The sequence below is a fragment of the Caloenas nicobarica genome, chromosome 11, assembly GCF_036013445.1.
Source record: "Caloenas nicobarica isolate bCalNic1 chromosome 11, bCalNic1.hap1, whole genome shotgun sequence".
Taxonomy (NCBI): domain Eukaryota; kingdom Metazoa; phylum Chordata; class Aves; order Columbiformes; family Columbidae; genus Caloenas; species Caloenas nicobarica.
Window position 1 is genome coordinate 19,991,764 of NC_088255.1, and position 24,363 is coordinate 20,016,126.

The 24,363-nt window shown below is 55.1% G+C and overlaps 1 protein-coding gene across 3 annotated transcripts in view; it reads right to left on the reverse strand.

The window, feature by feature from the left end:
* Window positions 1–24,363, reverse strand: part of PLXNA1 (plexin A1) — a 121,747-nt gene that overhangs the window by 57,438 nt on the left and 39,946 nt on the right. For all 3 annotated transcript variants that reach the window (XM_065642996.1, XM_065642994.1, XM_065642995.1), the window contains exons 4-8: window positions 12,015–12,155; window positions 9,826–9,926; window positions 8,866–8,989; window positions 6,435–6,588; window positions 5,713–5,812 (exon numbers count right to left, since the gene is read on the reverse strand). In XM_065642996.1, coding sequence (XP_065499068.1) covers window positions 5,713–5,812; window positions 6,435–6,588; window positions 8,866–8,989; window positions 9,826–9,926; window positions 12,015–12,155 — 620 coding nt within the window. The remainder of the gene's footprint in view (window positions 1–5,712; window positions 5,813–6,434; window positions 6,589–8,865; window positions 8,990–9,825; window positions 9,927–12,014; window positions 12,156–24,363) is intronic.

The following is a 24,363-nucleotide window of genomic DNA, read 5'->3' on the forward strand; positions in this document are numbered from 1 at the left end:
GCAGCGCAGACATGGACCCACAGCTTGGTCCCCATCTGCCTCCTTCCCAACCCTGCCAGGGGCCAGGTGGAGCCAAAATCCAGGCTGGGTAAAGGAAAGAGGGTCAGACCCACCAGTGGTGCCCCCCGTTTGCCTCCTCATGAATGAGGAGCCGCACCAGCCTCAGCGCTGCATTTCAGGATTGCTCTGTGCAAAGTGCTCCGTCCCAAAACAAGCCCAGGCTCGCTGCCAGCCCCCAACATCCCCTAGAAAGAGCAGGCAGCCCTGCGGGCAGCTCTGCCCACCTCCGAGTGACCCAGGGGCAAAGCCAGAGTTCCCCCCGCAGCCTCCCCGCTTGCCCCCAACTCACTACGCAGATGGGTCAAGCCTGCCTGATGCTGCTCCTCTCCACTTCCCAAACCAATCCCAAACTTGCTGAGGCCATGGAGGGAAATGCCTGACGTGGCTGCAGGAAAGCAGCGGTACGGAGAGGGCGGCGGGACGGTCACCTCGGAGCTGGGCACATCTCCAGGGTGCGTGCAGGGCCACGAGCATCACTGCAGGATGAGCCCAGAGGTGGGGGTGGTTTTGGGGACCGGCTCCTCACTGGCTGCACGGGCAGCTCTGGCTACAACGGCGAAGTCACAGCTGTCTCCACACCTGATCCCAAGCCAAACTGCAGCTGATGGGAAGCACGGGAAGGCAGCAGCCCTGTATCCGGGCTCCTCGCTCCCTCTCCCCCCCCGCAGTCCCAGCCCCAGGGGTACCACATGCCCCAAGGGACCCAGAGCTCCCCCCAGAGCAGGGAAGGCAGAAAATATAACCAGTATCCACAGGGGTGTGATAAGCTTGAGTAGAAAATATGAGAGGGACAGGAGCACTGCACACATGTGCACACACACACTGGGGCTATTTCCATGGAGCAGCCGCGTTCCTGGAAGGACACAGAGCGAAGGGCAGGGAGGAGGGACAGGGACAAGTTCAATGGCACCCAGAGCAGAGGAGGTTCATTGAGAAGGGAAATTATAAACATAGTGCTGTTGGAAACAGCATCCGCGCACGCACAGCACAGCCCGCCTGCAAGCCCCCCGGCTGCTCCACAGACTCCTCTTGGCAGGAGGATCCATCCCCTGCAAATCCTCAGCTCCAGCACATCCTACATCTGGAGCAGCAGCTGTCAGGGCTGAGAGGCTGAACTGTGGTGCTTTGGGCTTTATATCCATCTCTGCCCCAGGGATGGGGTGGGAAAATGCTGAACAGCAGCAGGAAGAGGCAGCCAGTGCCCCCACCAGCCCCTACGGACAGCCCTGCCCTTCCCAACCAAAGCCAGGAGAGCTGTGGGGTGGGAGATCCATTCCCCTCCCACCTCCCAAACAATCATATTTCTGCCCTTCCTTTCATCCCAGCTCGATGCTTTTCCATCCTTGCTGGGTTTTGCCAAGGATGCTACTCCCAGGATAGGGGCTGGGCACACCAGCTCAATGCAGGGTGGTCCAGGGCACTCACCATCATGCTGGTTGGAGGCTGCAGAACCAGGCCCTGCGGTTTTTAAGATGGGCAGAAACATGTAATTTTCTTGAAACACCTTCAGCCGTCTCTGCTCACTGAGAGACACCACCAGGCTGCACCAGCCCTGCTCCTTCACAACAAACGTGACATAAACCAGGTTATCCCGCGTGGTCTCCGGGGCCATCCTACGGGATTTTCCACCTGCCCCAGCCCAGGAGGACGCAGGGATCTGTCACCGCCTCGCAGCTCAGCTGCGCTAACTCAGATACACTCACTCCACTGCTTGCAGCCATCTGTCCGTGCCTTCGAACAGAAAGCATCTGTAAACATCTGGAAACAAGCAGCGCTGGGTGTGCAGCAGCCCGGACGCACAGGCAGCACGGGCACGGCAAAACAGACAGGCTGTGGCGAGGAGCTCAGTGGTACAAGGGCTGGAATCTCACATGGAGGGCTGGAATCTCACATTGTCCCACGGGTGCCACCAGCCCTGCTCCCAGCCCCTGGGGCCATGCATTAAACTCCCATTTACCTAATGGAGGCTTACAGGGAAAGCCTGATGGGTGGGACAGGGTGACAGCAGAGTCACATCTCTCTGGCCAGGAGGAGCCAGAGCCACTTGGCAGGTCTGCCCCTCACTCCAGCCCTGGAGAAATTTAGCGCCCTGCTGCTGATGGGACCCGGGTGTCACAGCCGTCACCGCAGCGAGGCACAACGAAGCCCGTAGCACCAGGACCACCTCCCAGATAGAATCACAGAATCATTTTGGGGAAGAGACACTCAAGATCATCAAGTCCAGCTATCAACCCAACACCGGCACTAACTCATACCCCTAAGAACCTCATCTGCACGTCTTTTAAACTCCTCCAGGAACAGTGACTCCACCACTGCCCTGAGCAGCCTGTTCCAATGCCTGACAACCCATTTTGTGAAAAATTTTTTCCTAATATCCTATCTAAAGATAGAAGAGACAGCGCAGGCATGTGACAGCACAGGTTTCCTGCCCGCTCAGCTCCCCCCTCCGCATCAGAGACCCACTGATCTGCGATTTCCCCCCTCTCCAAAAAAACAAACCACAACAGGAGTTACGGACCATTTTCCAGAGGAGAAATCCAGAGAGCAAACAAGGAAATAGTGGGAAGAAACATGTCTTGGTGTTCCCTGTAATTGCTTGCTGGCTTTGTGGGAGGATTCCCCACTCGCCCACCTCGCTGGCAAGCGCGGGCTCTGCCGGAGGCAGGCAGGGAGCCTGGCGTTACGTCTTTATCTTGAAAAGGGACTCATTTCCCCACAAATGCTTTGAAGAGGGAGTTTAACGCTGACAAAGGCGACCTCAACATCTGCCCGAGCACGCGCTGGACATGGGCTGATTCATTAGATGATCAAAGGCGCCGCGCGGTCTTTAAATGCCTGTGCTTGATCGGTGCCCCATAGGGAACCCCCCAGGGGAACCCACGCGGTCCCTGCCGTGGGGTTTTCCACCCCATCCTCCACCGCAGGAACCACAGGCTGTCTCCAGGAGCTGAGCCTGCGTGGGCAGCCCTGGTTTTTCCCCCTGGGCTGGCAGTGACCCTCAGCCACCCACATCCCCCTTTGCAAGGGACCCATTTTTCTACATCAACCTCCAGGTTGGAGGGTGTTGGTCTCCTCTCCCAAGTAACAAGCGATAGGACAAGAGGAGAAGGCCTCAAGTTGCGCCAGGGGAGGTTGAGGTTGGATCTGGGGAACAATTTCTTCCCCAAAGGGCTGTGGGGCATTGGAACAGGCTGCCCAGGGCAGTGCTGGAGTCACCATCCCTGGAGGGGCTGGACAGACGGAGATGAGGTTCTCAGGGACATGGGGTAGTGCCAGGGTTGGATTAACGGTTGGACTCTATGATCTTGAGGGTTTCTTCCAACCAAACTGATCCTACGAAATGTATGGGCAGCACAACCTCCCCTGTCCCCCTCCTTCCGTGCAGCAGAAGTGGTTGGAAGTATTTTTTTGCAACCCCTCCCTGGATCAGGATGGTTCTGGCAGCCCTTGAAAATGCCCGAGAAGAAGAGTTTTGCAGGCTAGTGAGAAGCAAGAGACCTGGGATGTTCGCACAGCTGCAGGACCAGCCCCACAGCCTGCAAAAGGGCTTTAGCAGCGCATTTTCCTGATGCCCTTTCAGGCATGTGTTGAAAATCGGAAGGGTCAGACTCTCCTGTGTGTATGGTGGGGCTGTGTTACCTTCCCTGGCAAAACTCCAGCTCACACGAGCAAAGAGCTGCCTTGTAATCCTCCAACCTCTCCATCATCACCTGAAAAATCTCACCTAAATGATTCGTCCTCAGCTGAGAAATGGTTCGGCACATGGGCCTCTGGCTCCCAACCTAAGCAAGCCGCCCAAATATAAAACGAAAACGCAATGCACGGTGATCTGAGATCTCCACAGGAAAAACATTAGCCTCGTGGAAAAGCATATTGTTCCTAATACAGAATTTATCAGGCTGACGTATAGATTTTCCTCCACACAATATGAAACCTGGATCTGAAAGGCTATTAACTCCGAAGAGATCCATTAAAGACGCCTGTCTGCAAATGGTATTTAAAAGTATTGCATCATCCTAGGTATTGTCGTGCTCTTTGGCTATGACTCGACTGCAGGTCACATAATTAAAACTGCCTCCAAACCCTAAAATTCTTGACGTAAAGAAAATAATAATAATGTTCACCAGCTTAGAACATGGACTTTTCTATCAGCTCCAACCGGAGCCCATAAATATTAATGCATCCATAATTAGCCTTTTTAAATAATGCATCCAAAATTAAACATCAACGCAGTAATAAATCAGTCAGGGCTTTGTTGTAGGTTTGTTTGGGGGGGGGGGGCGGTTTTTTTTTTTCCCCTCCTGTGTCAGGCACATAAAATAAAATGCCAATTCCCACCACCTTTTCCCACGGGACCAAAATGCCAGAGCTCCGATTGCACCGAATCCGATGCCATTTGTACTTAAAAGTCTTCTTTTCTTTCATTTAGAAAAATAAAAGTCACATCTGCTTTTTGTGACTTGCAAAATAATGACATGCAGCCAAGCCCGAGCCAAAGCTGAGCTAATGTTATTAAAACCACACGACGTGAAGGGAGACAAAGCTCATCTCGGGAGTCAAGGTGAGAGAGAAAGTCAAGTTTGCAAACTCTCCCTGTGCAAAGAGCGGGCAGGGAAGGAACCCCTGAGATGCACATCGATCTCCTCCAATGCATCCCCCTCGGAGCTCACTGCAGGTACCACATCCCACCTGCTTTTCCTTGATCCAAGAGGAAAACCCAGCTCATTTGCCAAAAAGGTTTTGGAGGAACTATCTGCAGCAGAGCCGCTGGCTGAGCCAGGCTAGACGCTTTGCAAAAAGCCATCCAAAAGAGATCGCTCTGCATTTCCTTATCTATAATTACTGATCAGCCAGAGCGCCACCATCCATGGGAGGTTTCTGGCAAGGGTAATGGAATCGCTCGCATTCCTGAGCTCCAAATTCTTTGTCCAAACACATCCTGGCATCTTCTCCGAGCAGAGCCATCCCCCCACCGCTCAGCACACCGCCGCAGAACCTCAGCAGGAGCTCACCAGGAGCCTCTTAGAGGCTTTAGACACCACATCAGTAATCCACACCTCCTCTATTTTATCCCACGCACATCTCAAACTGCCTAAAAACTCCTAAGTGGAGTGGATTTCAAGGCAAGCCTGACAAGAAAGCAAATTCGCCAGTAGGAAATTCTTGGGGAAATGCCCCAGGACATGCAGCGAGTTCCATCGCATGCGGCTGTGACTCTCCAGCCTCGGAAGCAGGTACCAGCACAGGTAACCACAGGCTTTTCTTTTGCACCACCAAGTCACTCCTATTAACTGTTTCTAGGAATAACAAGATGTTTGGCGTTTTTGGTCACATGCATCGCTACAGTCTGCAATGCAGTAAACTCGCTTTTTCTTTCAAAGCTTTGCCAAACCCAAAGCCCTGTTTTTAAGTGAGGTTCTGCCCTGATGCTACACGTTCCTACACGCCCAAACCAACTGTGGGTGTGCTGGTCACCGTCCCAGTTTACAAGGGCAAAACGAGGAGGTTTCTCACTGCAAACACCATTATACGCGACTGCCCTTTCCTCTTGCAGCATCAGCAGCCACAAAGCTGAGATCTCTCTCTCTCCCAGTCTCACTTTGTCCCACCAACCTGTTCCCAGACCATGCTCGCGAAGCCAGGGCCACTTACGACTGATGGACACTGCAGTTGTAGAAAACAAAATCCACAGAGGCAAACTTCTTCCCCGTCTCCTTAGATTTCAGGTAGAGCTTCACCACTCGCTTGTCCCCTGGGAGAGACGCAGGCAGAAAAAGGCATCAGAAAGGACACGGTAACACAGCCCAGATTCAGCCTAAGGCTTGTGATGGGCTGGAGGGAGCTGGGGATCACCACTCAGCTCACTTAACTAACAAAATCCCCCAAATCTGGCAGTAAAAAGAGAGTGTTCACCCACCTCCACTCACCCACCAAACAGGCCAGCAGAGCCCACACACAGCTTGGAGCCCCTGCAGCAAACTGCAGCCTGCTGGCATGGATGGAGGCAGGTGCTTTGGGTTGTACTGCTGGTACTGATGGGGAGCTTAACAGTGCTGGGGTCAGCAGAATGTCCTAGAGCCCGTGGCTCATCTGTCCAGGAATGGTCCATAGGTAAGAAAACGGCCAGGGTGCCCAGGACTGCTGCACAGACCACTATAAGGTCAGCACGGAGCTGTGCCTACAGCTTGGAGGAGACCAAGGATCAGTCTCACATGAGCAGCAATATCCTTCTCCTCCTACACCCCAAGAACCCAACTTGGGTCCTGGGGATTGCTGTCACGGGAGGACTGTCCTCCTCCACGTCTGTCTGTGGGCAACAAGTGGGACAAGGTTTTTCTCAGGCTTTTCTTCCCACCCCAGGGATGCAAGCTCACCACGGCCTCTAGTGATGGGGATGACGTCCTTGGCAGAGGGAGAGCTGCAGTAGATCTTCCCATCCTCAATGCGGCTCTCGGACTCGGTGAAGTCTTCAAAGGAGCAGTTGACTCCTGCCGAGAGGTCTGGGACGTTCCAGGCCTGCAGGACCAGCTGGGAAGGAGAGGTAAGCGCATAGAATCACAAAATCATTTTGGTTGGAAGAGATCCTGAAGATCATCAAGTTCAACCATTCACTCAACACTGCCACTAACCCATGTCCCTCAGAACCTCATCTACGTGTATTTTAAACCTCTCCAGGGATGGTGACTCCACCACTGCCCTGGGCAGCCTGTTCCAATGCCTGATGACCCTTTCCGTGAAGAAGTTCTTCACAATACCCAACATCAATACAGAAAACTAGCAAAGACTCCTCTGTGTCTGCTATGTGTAAATCCAGCCAACAGAAGAAACCAGGGGTGCAAACCCTCCTCTGCCACCCACGCGTGGCGGGCAGACCCACTCCAGGCCTTTGCAAGAGAGCCCCATCCACGGATCTTCCCACTCTAAGCAAGGATTGAAATGGGTTAAAAGACAGAATGACTCACAGCCTCCCGTCCTCTGCCCTCGCCACACCACAAGCCATTACGCCTCACCTCTGCAGAGACCGAGTACAGCGTCAGGGCTAAAGACTGTTTCAGGGAAAGGCATCCACTCCGGCAGAGCCGAGGAGGAGAGGAATCCACCTCTTCCTTCGCAAAGTCATCCCCGGGGTCAGCAGTTCTCGCTTTACAAAACGCTTGCCTTATTTCTAATTTGAATTTTTCACAGCTTCCAGCCATTAGTTCTTGTTATGCCTTTCCTTGATAGATTAAAAAGCCCTTTAGTCCCTGATATTTGCTCCTTGTAAAGGCACTTATACTCTGTAATCAAGTCACCTCTTAATCTTCTTTTTGATAAGCTAAGCAGATTGAGCTCTGGAAGTCTCTCACTGCAAGGCATTTTCTCCAGCCTTCAGCTCATTTACATGATGTTTACGGGAGGTTTTCAGCCTCCTCCCTTCGAAGCTGGACTCCAGCCTGAGCGCAGCATCGCCATGCCGACCACACCAGCCCTCGGCACAGCATCCTGCCACGGGTCAGGGAAAAAAACCACCCGCGGAGGTGAAAACACCCCCAGCTTCACCCGAGGAGCATCAAGAGCCCCGCGGCGAGGGCTCAGCCCTGGCACCACTCTCCAGGACACCAGGCGAATTCTTGCTTTTTCCCTCTATGTCTAACTTTAGATTTGGCAATATCAAACCCCAATTCAGACCCAACTGCTCTGCAGAAGAATTGCACCCCATCCCACCCGCCTCAGCATCCCAGCAGGTCCCATCTGCAGCCTTCTCACATTCATTTCCACGTTACCAACAATCGTTAGTCCCTGAAGAAGCGCTTTCCAAACCCCTTCTATACGGTGACGATTCCTCTCTGACGAGGACTTTCTGAGATCTGTCACGAAGCCAGTTCTTAATCCACTTAACACGTGCTTTATCAATATTGTATAATGCTAATTTTTAATCAGAACGTTGTGTTGTACCGAGCCAAATGCCTTGTAGAAGCCTAACGACATCACATCCCTGTAGTCCCTCTTCTAATTCAAGTCATAATTTCATCAAAGAACAAAATGTGGTTGGTTTGACATAAAACTGCATTGAGTGGCATTAATTATATTCCCATCCTGAAATCTTTATCAGTTGTATCCTGCACCAGTTTTTTTTCCTTTAGTTTTTCTAAACCTTATGTCAAACTAAGCACTCTCTGACCATTTGGTCCTTTCTGCATCTGGGCAAAAAAGCAAGTCCCTTTTCTGTTTCCTGGGCTTTTCTCAACATTCACTTATTTATTACAAAGTCATCTACTACAAATATCCACAGGTCACGGAACTTGTCAGCCAACTCTTTTAGGTCTCCTGAGTGCCAGATATCCAGACCTGGCAGTTTTCAAAACTTTATTCCTAGTATACACTGTTTTCTATTCTCTTCACAGCGCTAATGGACTGGAAAAATACCTGGAGGATGTCCATCATCCTTCCTGTCTGCACAGAGGGAGCAGCGAGTTGTGCATCGAAGGCTCATCCCAAAATATCTCCTGCAGGCCAGGGTCAGAGACAGGCTATTGAGCTGGCTGGATCGCTGGCCTCCAAACAGCAACTCTGATGCTGTTGTTTGTATTACAGTGAAATATTTATTGCTCAGTTATGTCTTTTCTGAATAAACATCAGCTGGTTTACTATCTCCATCAATAGGTCAGCCCTCACCAATGCCCCACACTTTGCTACGTTGTATTTGTCTCGGACCTCTCTTCCCCTTTCTCCCTGTTTGTTGTATACTAATTATTTGTTTTTAACTGCATCCAGAGACTCGGGAGGTGGCTGGGGAGGAGTAGGTGGGCAGCAGAGGTGACTTACCGGGACCTCCGACATGGTGACCGAGATGTTCTTGGGCTGGACGGTGAGCTGGACGCACTGCCGCAGGTCGGAGGCGAAGCGCTGGGGCTCGTCCGCCCGCTCGCACCGGTCCTTGCGGGAACATCTGGATGGGGATGAAACCACCATGGTGAGGAAGAGAATTCCCCTGGGGTCCTGCATGGCTCTGGGCTGACTCCACAGCAAACAGAGCCTTTGGCACGAAGGTGACACCCAGCCAGGGACCTGGGGTGCCCAGGGCTCGCACAGGAGCTCTGCTTTCTCCTGGTGCCGGCACTGGGAACTTCTGGGACCTTTTATCTTCGAGTTTTTCTTATTGGCACAAAGACGCTGAACCCAGGAGCCCATGGGCAGGATTTAGAGGGGCCATGCCAGCTGTTTGGAATCATAAAATCATCGAACAGTTTGGGTTGCAGGGCCCTCCCCAGCTCCCCCAGTGCCCCCCTGCCATGAGCAGGGACATCTGCACCAGCTCAGGTTGCTCAGAGCCCCGTCCAGCCTGGCCCGGGATGTCTCCAGGGATGGTTCATCCACCACCTCTCTGGCCAACCTGGGACAGGCTCTCACCACCCTCAGGGCAACAATTTCTTCCTTGTGTCCAGCCTGAATCTCCCCTCCTTTAGTTTAAAACCATCACCTCTTTTCCTGACGCAACAGGCCCTGCTGAAAAGTCTGTCCCCATCTTTCTTATCGGCCCCTTTTAAGCACTGAAAGGCACAATAAGGTCTCCCCGGATCCTTCTCCTCTCCAGGCTGGTTTCACAACATATGGGTGCTCATGAGCACAGCCCGGGTGCTGCGGGAAGGGGTGACAGACCCCTCGGACTGCTCCATCCTCCCGCACCTCAGGGCCAAAGTCAGGAAGGGATGTCCCCAAGGGGACCAGTGGTGGGGATGGACGAGGTTTGTGGCATGTCCCCGCAGCCGATCCGGCCATACTCACATGTTGTGGAGGACGCACCATCCGCAGTGGGGGTCCCGGGAGCCCAGGCACAGCTCGCAGCTCTCGTACTGCTCGCAGCTCTCCACCGGCACCCGCGTCACCTGCAGGGGACAGGCAGGGAGTGAAGGGGGACAGGCTGCGCGTCTCCCCGCTGCGCCCATGCCCAGACCCCCCAGAGATGGGACCCATCACAGTCTCACTCTGCCCATTAGATAGGAGGCAGCAGCAGGGAACAGGCTGAGCCCCCGCTGTCACCCACTCCTCTCCCGGCCAGCACATTTGCAGGTGACACCTCCATCACACAGAGATTTTTACCCCAACTAAGCTCCTTCCACCGCCGCATCGTCGCAGTGCTGTGGGAGCGGGATGAGCCGGCTCAGCCCCACGCCGGCTACTGGCACCCCGCGGCTGCCACAAACCTGCTCCAAAACGGTTACCCGTCCTTTATTAATTGCTCCTCCAGATTTGATTAAAATCCCCTCGTTCTCCAAGCCCTTCAAGCTCTGTTACAACTGTTCATTTAATTACTTTCCACCGGCACTCTGATAACACCAAGCCATAGTAGTGAACAGAGAGGGTTTTATTAAGGAGAGGGGAGGAGAAAAGGGGGATGGGGAGGGGGTGCGGGGAGCTGCACTGAGCAGCTGCTTGTGTCTGCCACGCTCGTGCCTCAGTTTCCCCACTGCTCCCACAGGGCAGGACTCGCCCATTAATTAAAATTTGCAAACTTCTCTGCTGAAGACTATACCCGGGGCACGTTTCCTCCTCCCAGCCCAGCCGGGGATGGGCTCAGCGGGATGTCTACAGGGCTGGGATAAGGTTGGCCGACCAGTACCCTGGGGTTTGCGTACCGATGAGGATACCTGTAGCGTTCCCATCTCTTTGTCCCCGAGGGGGCCAGCGGCAGTTTCCCCCCATGTAGAACGCCCGCACAGACACGTGCCGGCTCCCAGCAACTGCGGTGGCCCTTGGGGACATCCCCAGCTCAGCTCGGCATAACCCCCCCTACCCACAACCACATCTCCAACATCTGCCCCGCAGAGGGGAGGCTTAGCTGAGCCAAGCCTGGGACAGAAACACGGAGGAGGAGCCCAAATCCAGTTTCTGCCTCGCCTGGAAAGCCACGGGTTTCCTGCAGCAGAGCAGAAACCAGAAAGAGGCACTGGGAAGGGGAGGGGAGGGGAGGGAAAGGGCTCTGTCGTCCCCGTGGGGCTGTCTAGACAAATCCACGGCCCTGCTCCAGCATCCTTCCCCCTCCCAAGCCCCCGGGCTGGCAGCCAGGAGACCTGTTACGCTCCGAGCTCCACTGAGGTCCAACTTGTGCACACCTCTCTGGGCAGAGAAGCAGAGATCCTGTGAGACACAGGCACACCACATCCCAGCACGGCTGCTGTGCATCCCCGCACCAGGCACAGCGTGCACACCTACTGACACCAGAGCCAAAAAGTGTCACCGCCAACACGGCGCGAACCTCCTTCACCCACTCCAACACAGCCCGTGGATGGATGAACTCGCATCTGCAAGCTCTCCGGCAGGTAAATGCTCGCAAGGCCAACAAAAACTTCTTATCATGAGCGCTAACCACACTGCCAGGACAGCAGTGATGGCTCTGGATCAGGTCTGGACATCTGGCTGGCTCAGCAGGAGCAGAGGCAGGACTGAGGTGTGCACACCAGGGGCACACCGGGGTCTGGGGCACACCAGGGGCCGGCGGAACACCGTTCCCTCCAGAGGAAGGGAAGCAGCCACTCCAGAGAAGAAAAAGCCATTTAGGAGCAAGGAGCATCTGCTAACCTGCAAAAACTCTGCTCGGGAAGGGATGGCCAGAAGTGGGAGGAGGTTTACGGGCAGCCCCTCGGAGCAAGGAAGGGTTGGGAAGCCCTCGGTCCCGGTCCCTGGGGACCATGGGGATGTCAAGCAGCTGCTGCAAACAATTCCTGCCTGGGGCAAGTCCCCAGTGAGGAGAGGAGCAGCAGGGCCATAGAGCCAGTGCCTCAGGGCAGGGTTTTTGCAGAGAGGAGCCAGGAGGAGCTGCTGCTCCCTGGGACAGGAGTGCCCGGGCAGCCAAGGCCAGACCCCACTGGGGAGCTGCCCAGAAGGTTTCCCAGGGCACAGGACTGCGGGCTGGGGCTGCCATGGGGGCTGCCAAGTCAAGCGAGCAGAGGGGTTGCTCTGTCCCCGAATCTTACCTGTTTCTCGGTCATGGCATAGATGTGCTGGCGGTCAGGGCTCAGCACCAGGTCTCGCAGGATGGAGCTGCCCTCGTGGGCTACGACATTCTCATACTGCAGCGCCTGGTGCTTCTTCTCGGCTGGCAAGTCCACCAGGATCTGTGGGGAGAGTGAGGGGAGGTGAGCGCAGTCTCATGGGGTGGGAAGGGGAATATGCCCCATCAGGAATAGCACCCCTCCGTCCCACTCCACAGCCACCGCAGCACGGCAAAGCAGCAGCCGCGCTGCAAACGCCCTGGCCCTCTCCAGAAGACCAAACTGTAACGTTTTCTTCCCTCTTTTACATTTGTCCCACATTTATGCTGAGAGCATTCACCTCTCTTCAGGGAGGGAAATCACATCCGTGGCCCTCCTCTGCGCTGCCCTGCTTCTTCCACTGCCACTCTGCTCCAAAGCCGAATTTTTTTACAATGAAGGTGGCTGAAACACTGTCCCAGGTTGGCCAGAGAGGTGGTGGATGAACCATCCCTGGAGACATCCCAGGCCAGGCTGGACGGGGCTCTGAGCAACCTGAGCTGGTGCAGATGTCCCTGCTCATGGCAGGGGGGGCACTGGGGGAGCTGGGGAGGGCCCTTCAACACAAACTATTCTGTGATTCTAAGAACCTGTAGCATGGCACAGACCAGCCCCCAGTTTGCAGCAAAGCAGCAAACCCCATCGTTCTGCAGCAGTACCAACAGTGGCTGGAATTGCACCGCACCCTGGGCGGGCAGGACGCTGCGGTGCACACAGACAGGGCTTCCCCTCCTCATCCATCAAAGGAAACACTTGGGCTCGTGACCGGGAAAGTCAAGAGGGTCTCAAGGAAGCTGGGGGTCAACAGAGGTTCAGAAAGCGCCTTTGTTCCTTGAGCAGGAACGTGGCGAAAGCTTTAATCCCCTTATGGTCCACAATTACGTTAAAGCTCTTCCTAAGTACACCGGTTTCTGGCTGTACCAGCGATAACCGCATCACGAGGCACCACGGGGCTGGAGGCCCCCACCAAGTAGGAGCTAAACTCGGCTGTACTACTTGCCATAACCTGATTGCTACCTCCACAAGCAAGAAATGCCTCCTGCTAATGCCATCCCTCACAATCCCTCCAGATTCAGACTGTCTGGTGCCAGAGAAGTGGCTCAATGGGTCTGGTGGGATGGGATGGGATGGGATGGGATGGGATGGGATGGAGGGGCCATGCCCAAGCCCTTGTGTCCCCCATGGCAGCCACCCCAGCGCCCCGGCTGCCTCGTCCCCCTCCTGCAATAAATCGCCGCTGGCATTTGCATAGTTCCCAATCAGGAGGATACGGGGCCAGGAAAGCAGGATCCCGGTGTGCAGCTGATTAGCATGGAAATGTATGCGGCTCACAAACAAACCCGGGCCCGTTTAATTAGAGCGGCGCCTTTGATTCACCGCCAGCCTCCTGCATGCACCAGCCTCGGATTATTTTTAGGCAGTTTTACAAAACAAATGTATTTAATTAAGAAAGAGACCTCTGAGCAACCAGAGAGTGGTGAGTCCTGCATGGCAGTGAGCAAAGGGGCTGCCCTCTCCCCGGGGGATGTGGGGATCAGGTTTGTAGGGCCAGATGTAACTTCTGGGAGCCTACGGCACAGCCAAAAATCCCCTGTATGTTCTGCCACAGGACTGACGAGCCTTTGCCATAACCCAAACCAGTCCTGGTACTTACTTGCCTTCTCAGCATCCTTTGCCAGACCTATAGACAGCCTGTGCTCCCCATCACCCCACCCTGGGTACCACTGCGCACTGGGGAACCCAGAGATGCCAAAAGCCCATCCTAAAGCCTCTGCCTGCGCTTTTTGGGGGGGTCTTTCCACCCAGATCCAAGACCACATTTGCTTCTACTCCAAATGTCAGAGGAGGTCGAACCCCAGACACCTGGGGTACAGGGTCATGGCATCCCCTGCCCTGCGGTCGCCCTTGCTCAGGGGTACCCAGCATCACCCCCAGAGCCCAACCCTGCCCCCCTGCATCCCCTTGCACATCACTTCTCTCCTGGCTCTCAGCTTCTCCCCTACAAAGTCCTGAGCCAGCTCTCCAGGAGAGTAACGGGGAGCATCCCCCCTCTCAGCAGGAAGGCACCGTGTCCCCCCCGCTACATCACTACAGCAACGTGACAAACGCACCTTTCCAACCCTTTTACAGGCTGCAGTTGCGGCGCAGAAGAATCAATATAGTTTCACCCTGGTTCTAAAATAGATCTATGGCTGGATATCGCGCTGGCAGTAATTTTTAACTAGCGGGGTAATTTCCCCATTACATTATTGCACTGCACAGTGCTGGGAAAGAGAAAGAGATGTATTTAAAAAAACAACAGACGTGAAACACTTCCAGTTAATTTGAGGCTCCAGGAAGAACTTAAAAATATTCTCAGCAGTCAAACTGGGCTGGAGTCCAGCCTGCCACACGTCAGGGCGCGCTGGTGGGGGGCACAGGGCCACCCCAGGCGTGCACATTTGGAACCTTCCTCTCCAGAGCCTCTCCTCCTGCTAAGGATGCTCTAGAGACAGGTTTGGGATTCAGGAAAATGAAATTTGGAAGAGCTGGCAATCAAGTTGTTTCCTGGTTGGCCAAAAGGCAGGGCAGGAGGGGGTTTCTGAGTTAGCTCATGGTAGACAAACTCATCCTGCTGCTCCTCCCCAGCCCCAGGAGATCACCTGCAGGCAGACCCCAACCTCATCCCACGCCAGGAGGACCCAACTGCCCACAGTGCCCGCAGAGGTGGGAACACCATGACCTTTCCAGCGGTATTAGCCTCATGGGAACTGGCTCATCCCAGCCGGCAGGAAGGGAATGGGTTTTGGCACCATCAGGTGATGCAGCCAACACAAGGGATGCGCAAGGTGCTCCAATCTCTTACAGTCACGGCTTCCTCCCTCTCCTCTTCCTCCCTCTCCTCGCACCCACGGGGTAGCCAGGGGCAGGGGAAGGGGGAGAGGATGTGGTTTAATCAGAGCAAACCCCCTCGGAAACACGCTCCTTCCTGCCCACCCTGCCTGCCTTCCCACCCCGGGGGAAAAGACATTTACCAAAAATAAATAAATAAATACACCTATTAACCTTTCTCCTCATCCTGATGCTTGATATAATTACCCAATACTAATAATTACTCGCACTAATTTCTTGCTCAGGATTCCTGTCCTCGCTCTCGCCTGCCTCGGGCTGGCTGCAGGCAGCGCATTGGCAGCGAGGGGCTGCCCGGGGGGGCGGTTGGACACCCCCAGCCATTCCAAGGTGGAGAAGCAGGACCAAGGCAGGGTTTGTTGAGCTGCTGCCTCTTCCAAGTAAATGGAGGAGGCCAGAGGCAAGAAATTAGAAGCTCCCTGCTGGGGTGAAACATCTCAGAGCAAGCCCAGAGGCTGCTCTGCCAGGAAGCCCCACATGTGCCCTCCCCACCCAAGCAAGGAGCCCACACCACTTGGTGAGCACCCCACACAACTCCACTCTGAAGAGGGAAGGGTTTCAGACCTGGTCACCAGAAGCCAAGCGAGATGGTGGAGACAGCGCAAGGCCAGAAGATGCAATAGCATCTCACCTTCCCAAGAGGTCTCTCATCTCACAGGTCAACGAAGAAGAACCCCAGCAAAGGAAGGAAGGACAGCGTGCAATGCTTCAGCCCCCTCGGGTACCCCCATATAACCACACACAGCATGCCCCAGCCAGGCAGAGGCAAATTCCTCCCCCAGGAGGCACAGAGAAGGTTCCTGGGGATGGTCTTGTCCTGGTTGGAGAAGGGAATTTCCATCCCATACAGGTTTTTGAGGAGGGGAGCGCATCCCCTTGCTCAGAAGCATGCAGGGGTGCAGGGTCAGAGACAACAGCACCAGCTGGTCCTGCTGCTGCCTCGAGCCCAATGAATCACAGAATAGTTTGGGTTGGAAGGGACCTTCAAAACTCATCCAGTGCCCCTCCTGCCACGAGCAGGGACATCTGCACCAGCTCAGGTTGCTCAGAGCCCCGTCCAGCCTGGCCTGGGATGTCTCCAGGGATGGTTCATCCACCACCTCTCTGGCCAACCTGGGACAGGCTCTCACCACCCTCAAGGGCAACAATTTCTTCCTCATGTCCAGCCTGAATCTCTCTCCTTTAGTTTAAAACCATCACCCCTTGTCCTATCACAACAGGCCCTGCTGAAAAGTCTGTCCCCATCTTTCTTATCGGCCCCTTTTAAGGCCATAATAATGTCTCCCTGGAGCCTTCTCTTCTTCTTGTTCCCTCCAGAGCTCGGCTCTCCTTTACAAATCATGATGCTGGAGCATCCAGAAGCTTCTGCAGGGCGGAAAGCCCCACCATGTGTAGCGCAAATGAAGAGCCGCTGCCCCAAGGAGATGTACAAGACAAGGCTGGGACCTGAAACCCATGTCAGAGACAAGGGGAAGCAAAGTATCCAAAGGGCAGAGACATGTAAGAGGAGAGATGGTGGCTCCTTCCATTGCAGCACACTTGCTCGCCTGTGCAAGATGCCCTCAGGGCTGGTCCAGATAAGGAGGCACCTCCCCACCACCATAACACCTGTTTGACAGCTGCTCACCAGACCACCAAGGGGAAAATCTCTCAGCATCCTTAGGGCCACCAGCAATGGGGACAACACGGAGAGAAGCATCTCCCCAGCTCTGCACTTTTGGAAAGACGGGCAATGAAAGGAATGAAGGGCAGCAGCTGTGACCTGGCGGTCACCCAGCATTGGCAGCGGGTCCGGAGAAGGACCGCGGTGAACGACAGGGTCCCACAGCTCGGCCTGGACCAGGGACACCAGGTGGAGAGGGAGGAAGCACGGCTGGAGAGGGAAGGCAGCTGCAGACATGCCAAGGCCGCTTTCGGATTTAACGCACACCAACAGGGGTGGGACACCAGCTCCTGCAGGACCAAGAACACGTGCTTGCGGGTACAGGGTCCCCAGGAGACCTGGTCTCTCCACAGGGGACATCCCCCAAGCCCACAGCTCTTCACCGCCCCACAGCGCATCTCCCCGCGGGGCTCCCCCACCCCAGCCCTCCATCTCCCCCGCTCTGGGCTCTCGAGCCCCCATCCTGGGTCCCAAGCGGTCCCCCGCAGACCCCTCCTCCGGGCAGGAGAAGTGCTCAGCCAGGCTTTGTACTCTTATCTGTACGGGGCTGTGATTAATTCGCAGCGGCTGGCAGCAGCTACAACAGGAGGGCGCTTTTTGCCCGCCTGCCACACTTCAAAGGCAGGGACTTATCTGTCTGAAACACACTCCGCAGCCTTTTCACGGGGACCTTTTCCAGTTCCACAGGGCTTGCACGGCGCCAATGGGCAACGCAAAAGAAGGGCTTATTTACGGGAGTGTATTTCAAAGCCTCGCCTCTTCCCTCCCAACACTCGCTGGGGGAAGCAGCGAGTCCTCCAGCCCCAGGGATGTCCATCGGGGACAGAGACTGAGCAGCGGGGACGAGACGGGGCTGTGAGGAGAAGATGCTGGTTGAGGTCCCTGTCCCACCTTTTGCCCATGCTCTGGTCCCCTCTTCCCCCATCCTCTCGCTGGTGAGCAGCTCTGCTGCATGTCTCTGAGCTGAGAGGAGGAAAAAGCTTTGACATGGGCAGAGGCCAACCCCAGGACTGAAATCTTCTCCCCCTCCCCATACCACCGTGGCTTGGGTACCACCAAAGTCCCAGGCTCCCGCACCCAAGCTGATGGGTGCACATCCCCTCTCTCCACAAGAGCAGGGCTATGCTAACACCCCCAGCACTTTGCTTCAATTTTAGCACTATTCACCCAAAGGGCACAGGACAGAGCAAAATAAAACTGGGAGAAGAGCAGGTCCTGGCAGAGCTGACCCCTAAACCATGGGTCCACCTCGCGGAGGCGACGGAGGACCCGCACAGCCTGGAGGTGACAGCTGCTGAGAGGTGTCACGCAACACCATGCCAACAAGCCTACAGCCGGAATGGGAGTATCAGCCGGAGGGGCTGGTGGGGGGACAGGGAACCCCTGGGGTGCCAGCCTGCACAGCCCCCCCCGGCACGTGGCCTGGGCTCACCCCGGGGCAGCTGGGGGACAGGGACACCGGCTGCCCCTCCACATACCTGCCCCCCAGCCATCTCCCGGGGACCAGCCGTGCCGGCAGCTGCTGCCTGCACATCCCTCTCCGGTTTCCAAAAAGGGGGTCAGGGGTCTAAAAATGAGGTTCCCGGATCAGCTGCTCTGGGGGGTGCACTCCTTTCCCCCACCCCACGCTGGGAATGTACAGCGGCTGCTCAGCACAATGTGGATCCAGGAGCAGCTGTGGGGCCACAGCATCAGCTGTTTCTGGGGGGCACAGCTGATGGGGATGAGGGGCACAAGTATGCAAGAGCAGGGAGGAGGGGGTGGAGGAGACTGTGGCTCCTGATCTGGGTGAAGATGTCCCTGCTCATGGCAGTGGGTTGGACTAGTTGAGCTTTGAAGGTCCCTTCAACCCAAACTATTCTGTGATTCCTGCTCCCTCCTGCTGTATTGAGGATTCCCAAACTTTGGCATCCAGGGAGATGAGGATACGCCCCCATTTTTGCTCAAGCGTCGATAAAATCACTACCAAGGGAGCCCCAGCCATGCCTTACCAGGGCTTGCTGAGCGGCATCCGCAGCCAAAAGGGTACGGGCAGCCGGCGGCAGGGGCACAGGCAGGGCTTTGGGGATGCAGCTCCCGGGGCTGGGGACAGGACGGCCCCACAGAAACATCCCAGCTATGCGGGGGGGCTGGCAGCCGGCATCCCAGCTCCCCCCGGCCGGCCACCCTCCTCGCCAGCTGCCCACACAGGAACGCAGCAGCCGGGCGCAGACAGGACACAGACAGACAGACGGGCAGCTGCCTGCTGCTCAACCCGGCACACGGGGGGGCCCGTAGGGGTGGGTACTGTCCCCCCAGCCTCCCCCACGGGGAGGGGGTTTCACCATCCCCTCACACAGGGCTGCGATGCTCCTGTTTCATCATTAACCCAGCCAAGGAAAAGGAGTGAGATGAGCTGCCTACTTCCATTCAGTGAAAGTTGTTCACTTTATAAAGATGAATACAAGCAAGGCTTTCATCCCAGGCCCGACATCGCCCTGAGCCAGGGAATATTGGGACTTTAATTATATCAGTATAATAAAGCAAAAAAACAAGGAGATACTTAATCCAAATCAATGCTCATAACACCAACAAATGCCAGCGTCTTGCCAGCACTGACAGATATGACACCAGTTAATCTAACCGGTTTCGAAGCACACGTTATTGCCGGTGTGTCATCCCCGGGCGGTATCCTGAGCTTGGCCACGTGGGCTGAGGACGGACAGCCTCGCTGCACCTCTCCGGGACGGTGGGGTGAGAACTGGGTGAAGACAATGGGGTTTGCCACAGGAGATGGAGGAGAGAGGGGGGCAGAAGAGCGAACGTGCCCAGCCAGACCTTGGAACGCAGCACCACCTTCCCCAAAAAATCCTCAATCACCTTTTTCTTTCGCGCAAACTCATTTCCAACCTTTTCCTCTTGCTCAGCCGCCCACACCAGCAGAGCCGGCCAGACCAGCGCCAGCCCACACGGCACGGCACATCACGGCACTGACCGGCCCCTCGCCCACCACCCGCGAACCCTCCCAAAACCTCCCCTGACCAGCTCTGCCTGCATCGCTCCATCAGCAGGACCGGGAGGTACAGCCCAACGCACCGTTCCAGCAATTTTGACAGAACTAAAACGCTGTCAGGAGAAAAGAAACCTTTCCAATCTTTCAGTACCAAAACCAAGCTACCGCAAAGGGGGAGCGAGTGCCAGGGCACTGCACGGCAGCGCTGCCTTGGCTGGAATGGAACTCGGGTGCAGGAGGGACTGATGGAGGCAACAAAGCAAGAGCAGGAATGACAAGCAGCCCTCCATCGGGACCCACATGGCATGGGATGGGTTAAGGCACTTGTCCTGTGTCGGTCCCCAGCAAAGTCCCCGGTCCCGTCCCCATCTCCCCCACAGCTGCTCCATCGGTCTCAGGCCATTGATTTCCCAGCTTTGCCCTTCAAAACTCTCCTGGCTCAGCGCCCGGTTTGTATCGTCTAGTCACTCAGGAGCAAAATATCTCTATTATTATTGCAATTATTTCCCAATCAGCATCGCTTGGGGCTCAGGCGGTCAGAGGGGGGGCCCCGACAAGCGAATCGATGGGCAGGCTCTGCCCCGGGGGCTGCCGGGGACCCGGGCGGGGGGAGGCACTGGCAGCTGCCGAGCAGCACGAGGAAGAGCAGCTGGAGGATGGGGGACCCCAGGGACCCCTCCATGTGATGCTGTGAGCTGGCAGGGTGGCAGCCCTTGGTCTGCGCTGACCCTCAGCCGAGCAACAGTAATGCAAAATAACCTGTGCAGAGGACATGCACGCAGCCACCGACGCCGAGCGCTCTGGATGCGAAGTGAGGGCTTTGCTTCTGAGGTGCTTCATGGCTCCACAGACCTGACGGGAGCTTCAGGGCTTCCCCGTGGGCAGCACAGCAGCTGCCGGGGCATCAGTTTCCTGGGGAGGGAGCGACAGAGCATCCAAAACTACCCCTTCTCCGGCGTAATGCACGGCAAAACCGCAGCGCCAGCACCTCACCACGGACACGTCCCTCTCCAGGGAGCCCCATAACGGATGGGAAAGGATTTTTAGGCCTAGAAGGTAGAGGCAGAAAAGCACACAGCAAAATGGGATGGGGACCTTCTCGCTGCATCTCGCTGTTCCCCCTCTGCGTAGGAAACAGCCCTGGGTGACAGCAGTGAAGGGCAGAGCATGCCACAGAAATCCAGGATTATCTTTTTCACCGTTCATTAATTATTGTAGGCATCCCAAGAGTCCCAGCACACCCCGGGCACACCGAAGCCATGGCAATGTGTCACCCTCCTGGCTCCCATGGGACTCCGACTGCATGTGACAGCCTGGGGCCAGTTAATACCTAAACGTCCCAGACAAGTCCTTGGGAAGAAAGATCTTGCCTGAAGGGTTCAGTACTCGGTTTTCCAAACAAAAGCCATCCCTTCACTGCCAAGGCACCGGCTCCTCCAAGAAGCCCGCATCCTTCTGTCCCATGAGGACCAGCCCAGACCCGTGGCCACCAGTCTCCCGCAATGCACAGCCCATCACCCTGGCTGGCGAGCAGAACAGACCCAGTGCCACCATCCTCAGCCTCTCCACACCTTAGAACTTGCTACTTCTCCTGCAAATCCAAAACACCGCTTATTTTCCTCCGAACGATGCTGCTTAGATCAGCAGGGCGGCACAATCCCCCCATTCCCAAGCCTCGCTGCACTTCTGACCATGCAACCGGACCAAAATAACCCCAACGTGAACACCAAGGGCTTGTCCCACCACCCCACCAGCAGTGACGGGGACGCTCCCCTGTCCAGATGTCCGTCAGGGGATCTCCCAAGGCAGGGAGGAGGCAGCGAGGCTTTGCCAGGAATGCAGTGGGGAGGAAGGACAGGCTGCAGCACAGCTGGAGATCAGCTGGATCCTTCCTTCCCCCTCGGCTCCAGGAAAATAGCTGTGTTCTTTCCTGGTCCCTAAAACAACATAGCAGCAAGAGACGAGTTGCCTGAGGACAAAGCAAGGGCTGTCGGTCTTGCAAACGGAGGAGCCAGCAGCAGCAAAAGCCCACGCAGAGGAGGCTGCAGAGGGATGGACCCCAAATGGGGGGATCTGCCTCAGGGTAACCCCATGGCTGGGTCCCCTCCCACCCCAGATACAGATTCAGCACCAGCCAAGCCCCATTTCAGCGGGTCTGCCTGTGCAGGGCACTGGGGCTTGCATCTGGATTTATCCATCCATCAGACCCTAAAGCCTTCTGCAAACCCACCTCTGCAGCTCCCCGTTCATTCAGCTCCAGCCACGTTAAGTGCATCAGCTGTTATTTCCACAGCGTGCAAGCCGAAAACTGTTTGCTGCAGCAATACAGTGCAACGAGGGGGATATAATAGGAATTTAATCCACTGCCCATTCACCTCCACCCAGGGAGAAGGACAACACTGACTGCACAGGGGGAATTCAACTTCACCTGTTTAACACCAGCTTTGATCCCTTCCCACCAATCAGGCCTCTTATTATCACAGATCTGAGCTGTCCTGGTGCTTTATATCCATGGACACATCACACCAGACTGCCCAGGAGAAGCTGATAAGCAATAAACAATCAAGGTCTAAATATCACAGGGCACAGTGACAACATTAAATACTAACACCCAGCACAGGCAGCAGGACTGGACATGCAGAATCTCTTACAAATTCGATGACAAAGTCATACATCACATGATGTACTTCACGGGAACGTAACCCACAGCATCAGGAGGAGGCAGAAAGTTATGGCCACACTTTTTGGTTTTTTTTTTTTAGATCAACATCTCCACTATTGACACGCTACAATCAAAACTCCAGGCTCTGCCTTTCCTCCAGGAACAGTCCCTGTTCCAAACACAAGCACTTCCAAGATTAGAGAAGAAATCTTCCGCCACTCCAGGCTTGGTGTTCCCAGCGATAACAGCCAGCTAAGCCTGGCTTGGGGCTGAGCACACGGGAGAACGCTTGCAAATATTTTGCTTCAAATACACTCAGACCCTCTCGCTCATTCCACCTTGAGCTCTTGACATGTTTGTTAAAATTCCCCGCTCTCACCTTCCACTTGCATTTCAAGCCTTCGTTCCCACACCCTAAACCTCAGGCCCCCCTACAGCATCTCCAACCCCGACAGCCGCATCCCTGGCTATACTTAGCCCTTCTTGGAGGTCACATAAGGCCAGGGGAAAGCTCCAGGACCATGGGGCCGTGGGCCCCAACCACGCAGAATGTGGAGTGATGAAAACCACCCCTCTGCAGTGGGCTCTCCATTCAAAACCAGGATGACGATTAGGCTCTCCAGTCTGTGGATAGGAGCAATTTTGAAGGAGAGACAGAGAATACTTAAATATAGAGATTGCTTTGCCCCAAGGATGCTGCTCGAGATATTTGAGAGCTCGGGTTTTACATGGCATGGATTTCCTCTGGCACGGTTGCAGAACTCCCCGCCCTGCTCCTCCAGGCAGAAAATCCCTTTTTCAGGCTGTCGGGGAACGCCAGGTCCCGTCAGCCAACGCAGAGCACGACAGCAACCGCAGGGCTCACCCAGGAGGTAAAGTGGGGTGCAGGGGGGCTGGAGGCCACCTGGAGCTTTCCAGATGTGACAGCACCCGGCCACAAATCATTATAACCTCAGCTCTTGCAGGTCCATGTAATGGGAAAAAAAAAAAGAGTCCAGCTAACTTAATAAATTCCTCTTGGGAATGCAGGACTGCTCTCTGAAAGCCCAGCTCTTGCTAAGCCTAGACCAGAGCACACGCCACACGCCAAGTTCCTCAGAAGATCTTCGAGGAACGCTTCCCACCATCCTCACCACTGCCAGGGGACCTCAAGCAGAGCTGCCACCCCCTGTGACATGCCAGCACCGTGGCCAAGGAGATGCTCCCAGCCAGGGATGCTGGTTGGCACTGGGCAGACTGGTGAGAAATAACAAGAGCAAGTGCTGTCGGACCCGATGCTGCGGGGAGTGGGGATGGGGACGGGCAGACAGCCCCCGGATAAACAGCTTTATCCCGAGATGCAACACTGGCAGGCACCCATCGCACGCCTGAATATCTGTAGAGGGAGGCCAAGGGGTGGGAAATGATGTTAATTAAAGTTTTAATTACTGTAACTAAACGAGTAGTATAATTACTTTATTCTCACAGAGACTTCAAACTGATTAAGGACCACGTGCGCAATCTTGGGGTTGACGTGGTTTTTAATTAAACATGCCGTCAAAGACGGTGAGAGGGGTGGGCAGGATAATGGCTCAGCCCTGCCTGGACCCCCCAAGACCTCATGTGAGCCCAGGCTGGCAGATACACACTGGTCAACAGCAGCAAACGGTGCAAAAGGGCAAAACCAGCTGCTTTACGAAGACCGAAGTCAGTGGAATGCACACAGGTGTCTTAAGGAGAAGGTCCTCCCCTACACATCAGTCCTTCACATTCCCCAAAACATCCGCCTTCACAAACGTTTCCAAAACAATCCCGCATGTGCCCGGAAAATATTAACAAACTGGTGCTGTCAACTGGAGGGAATGATTAAAAAACAATTTTGCAAAGGTATCCTTTTGAAATAACAATAATACTAAAAGACAAAGCAGTAGAAATTAAATTCCCAGTCCCCTACCTCAAATAAATAGTATCAGAATTTGAAATGAGACATAATTACCCCAGCAAGGTTAAAGCTGCTAATGCACACGGAATACAGAATCACCATCCATCATAATCATATCTCATATCACAGCCATTATTTATAATTAGGAGGCAAGGTTTAAAAAAC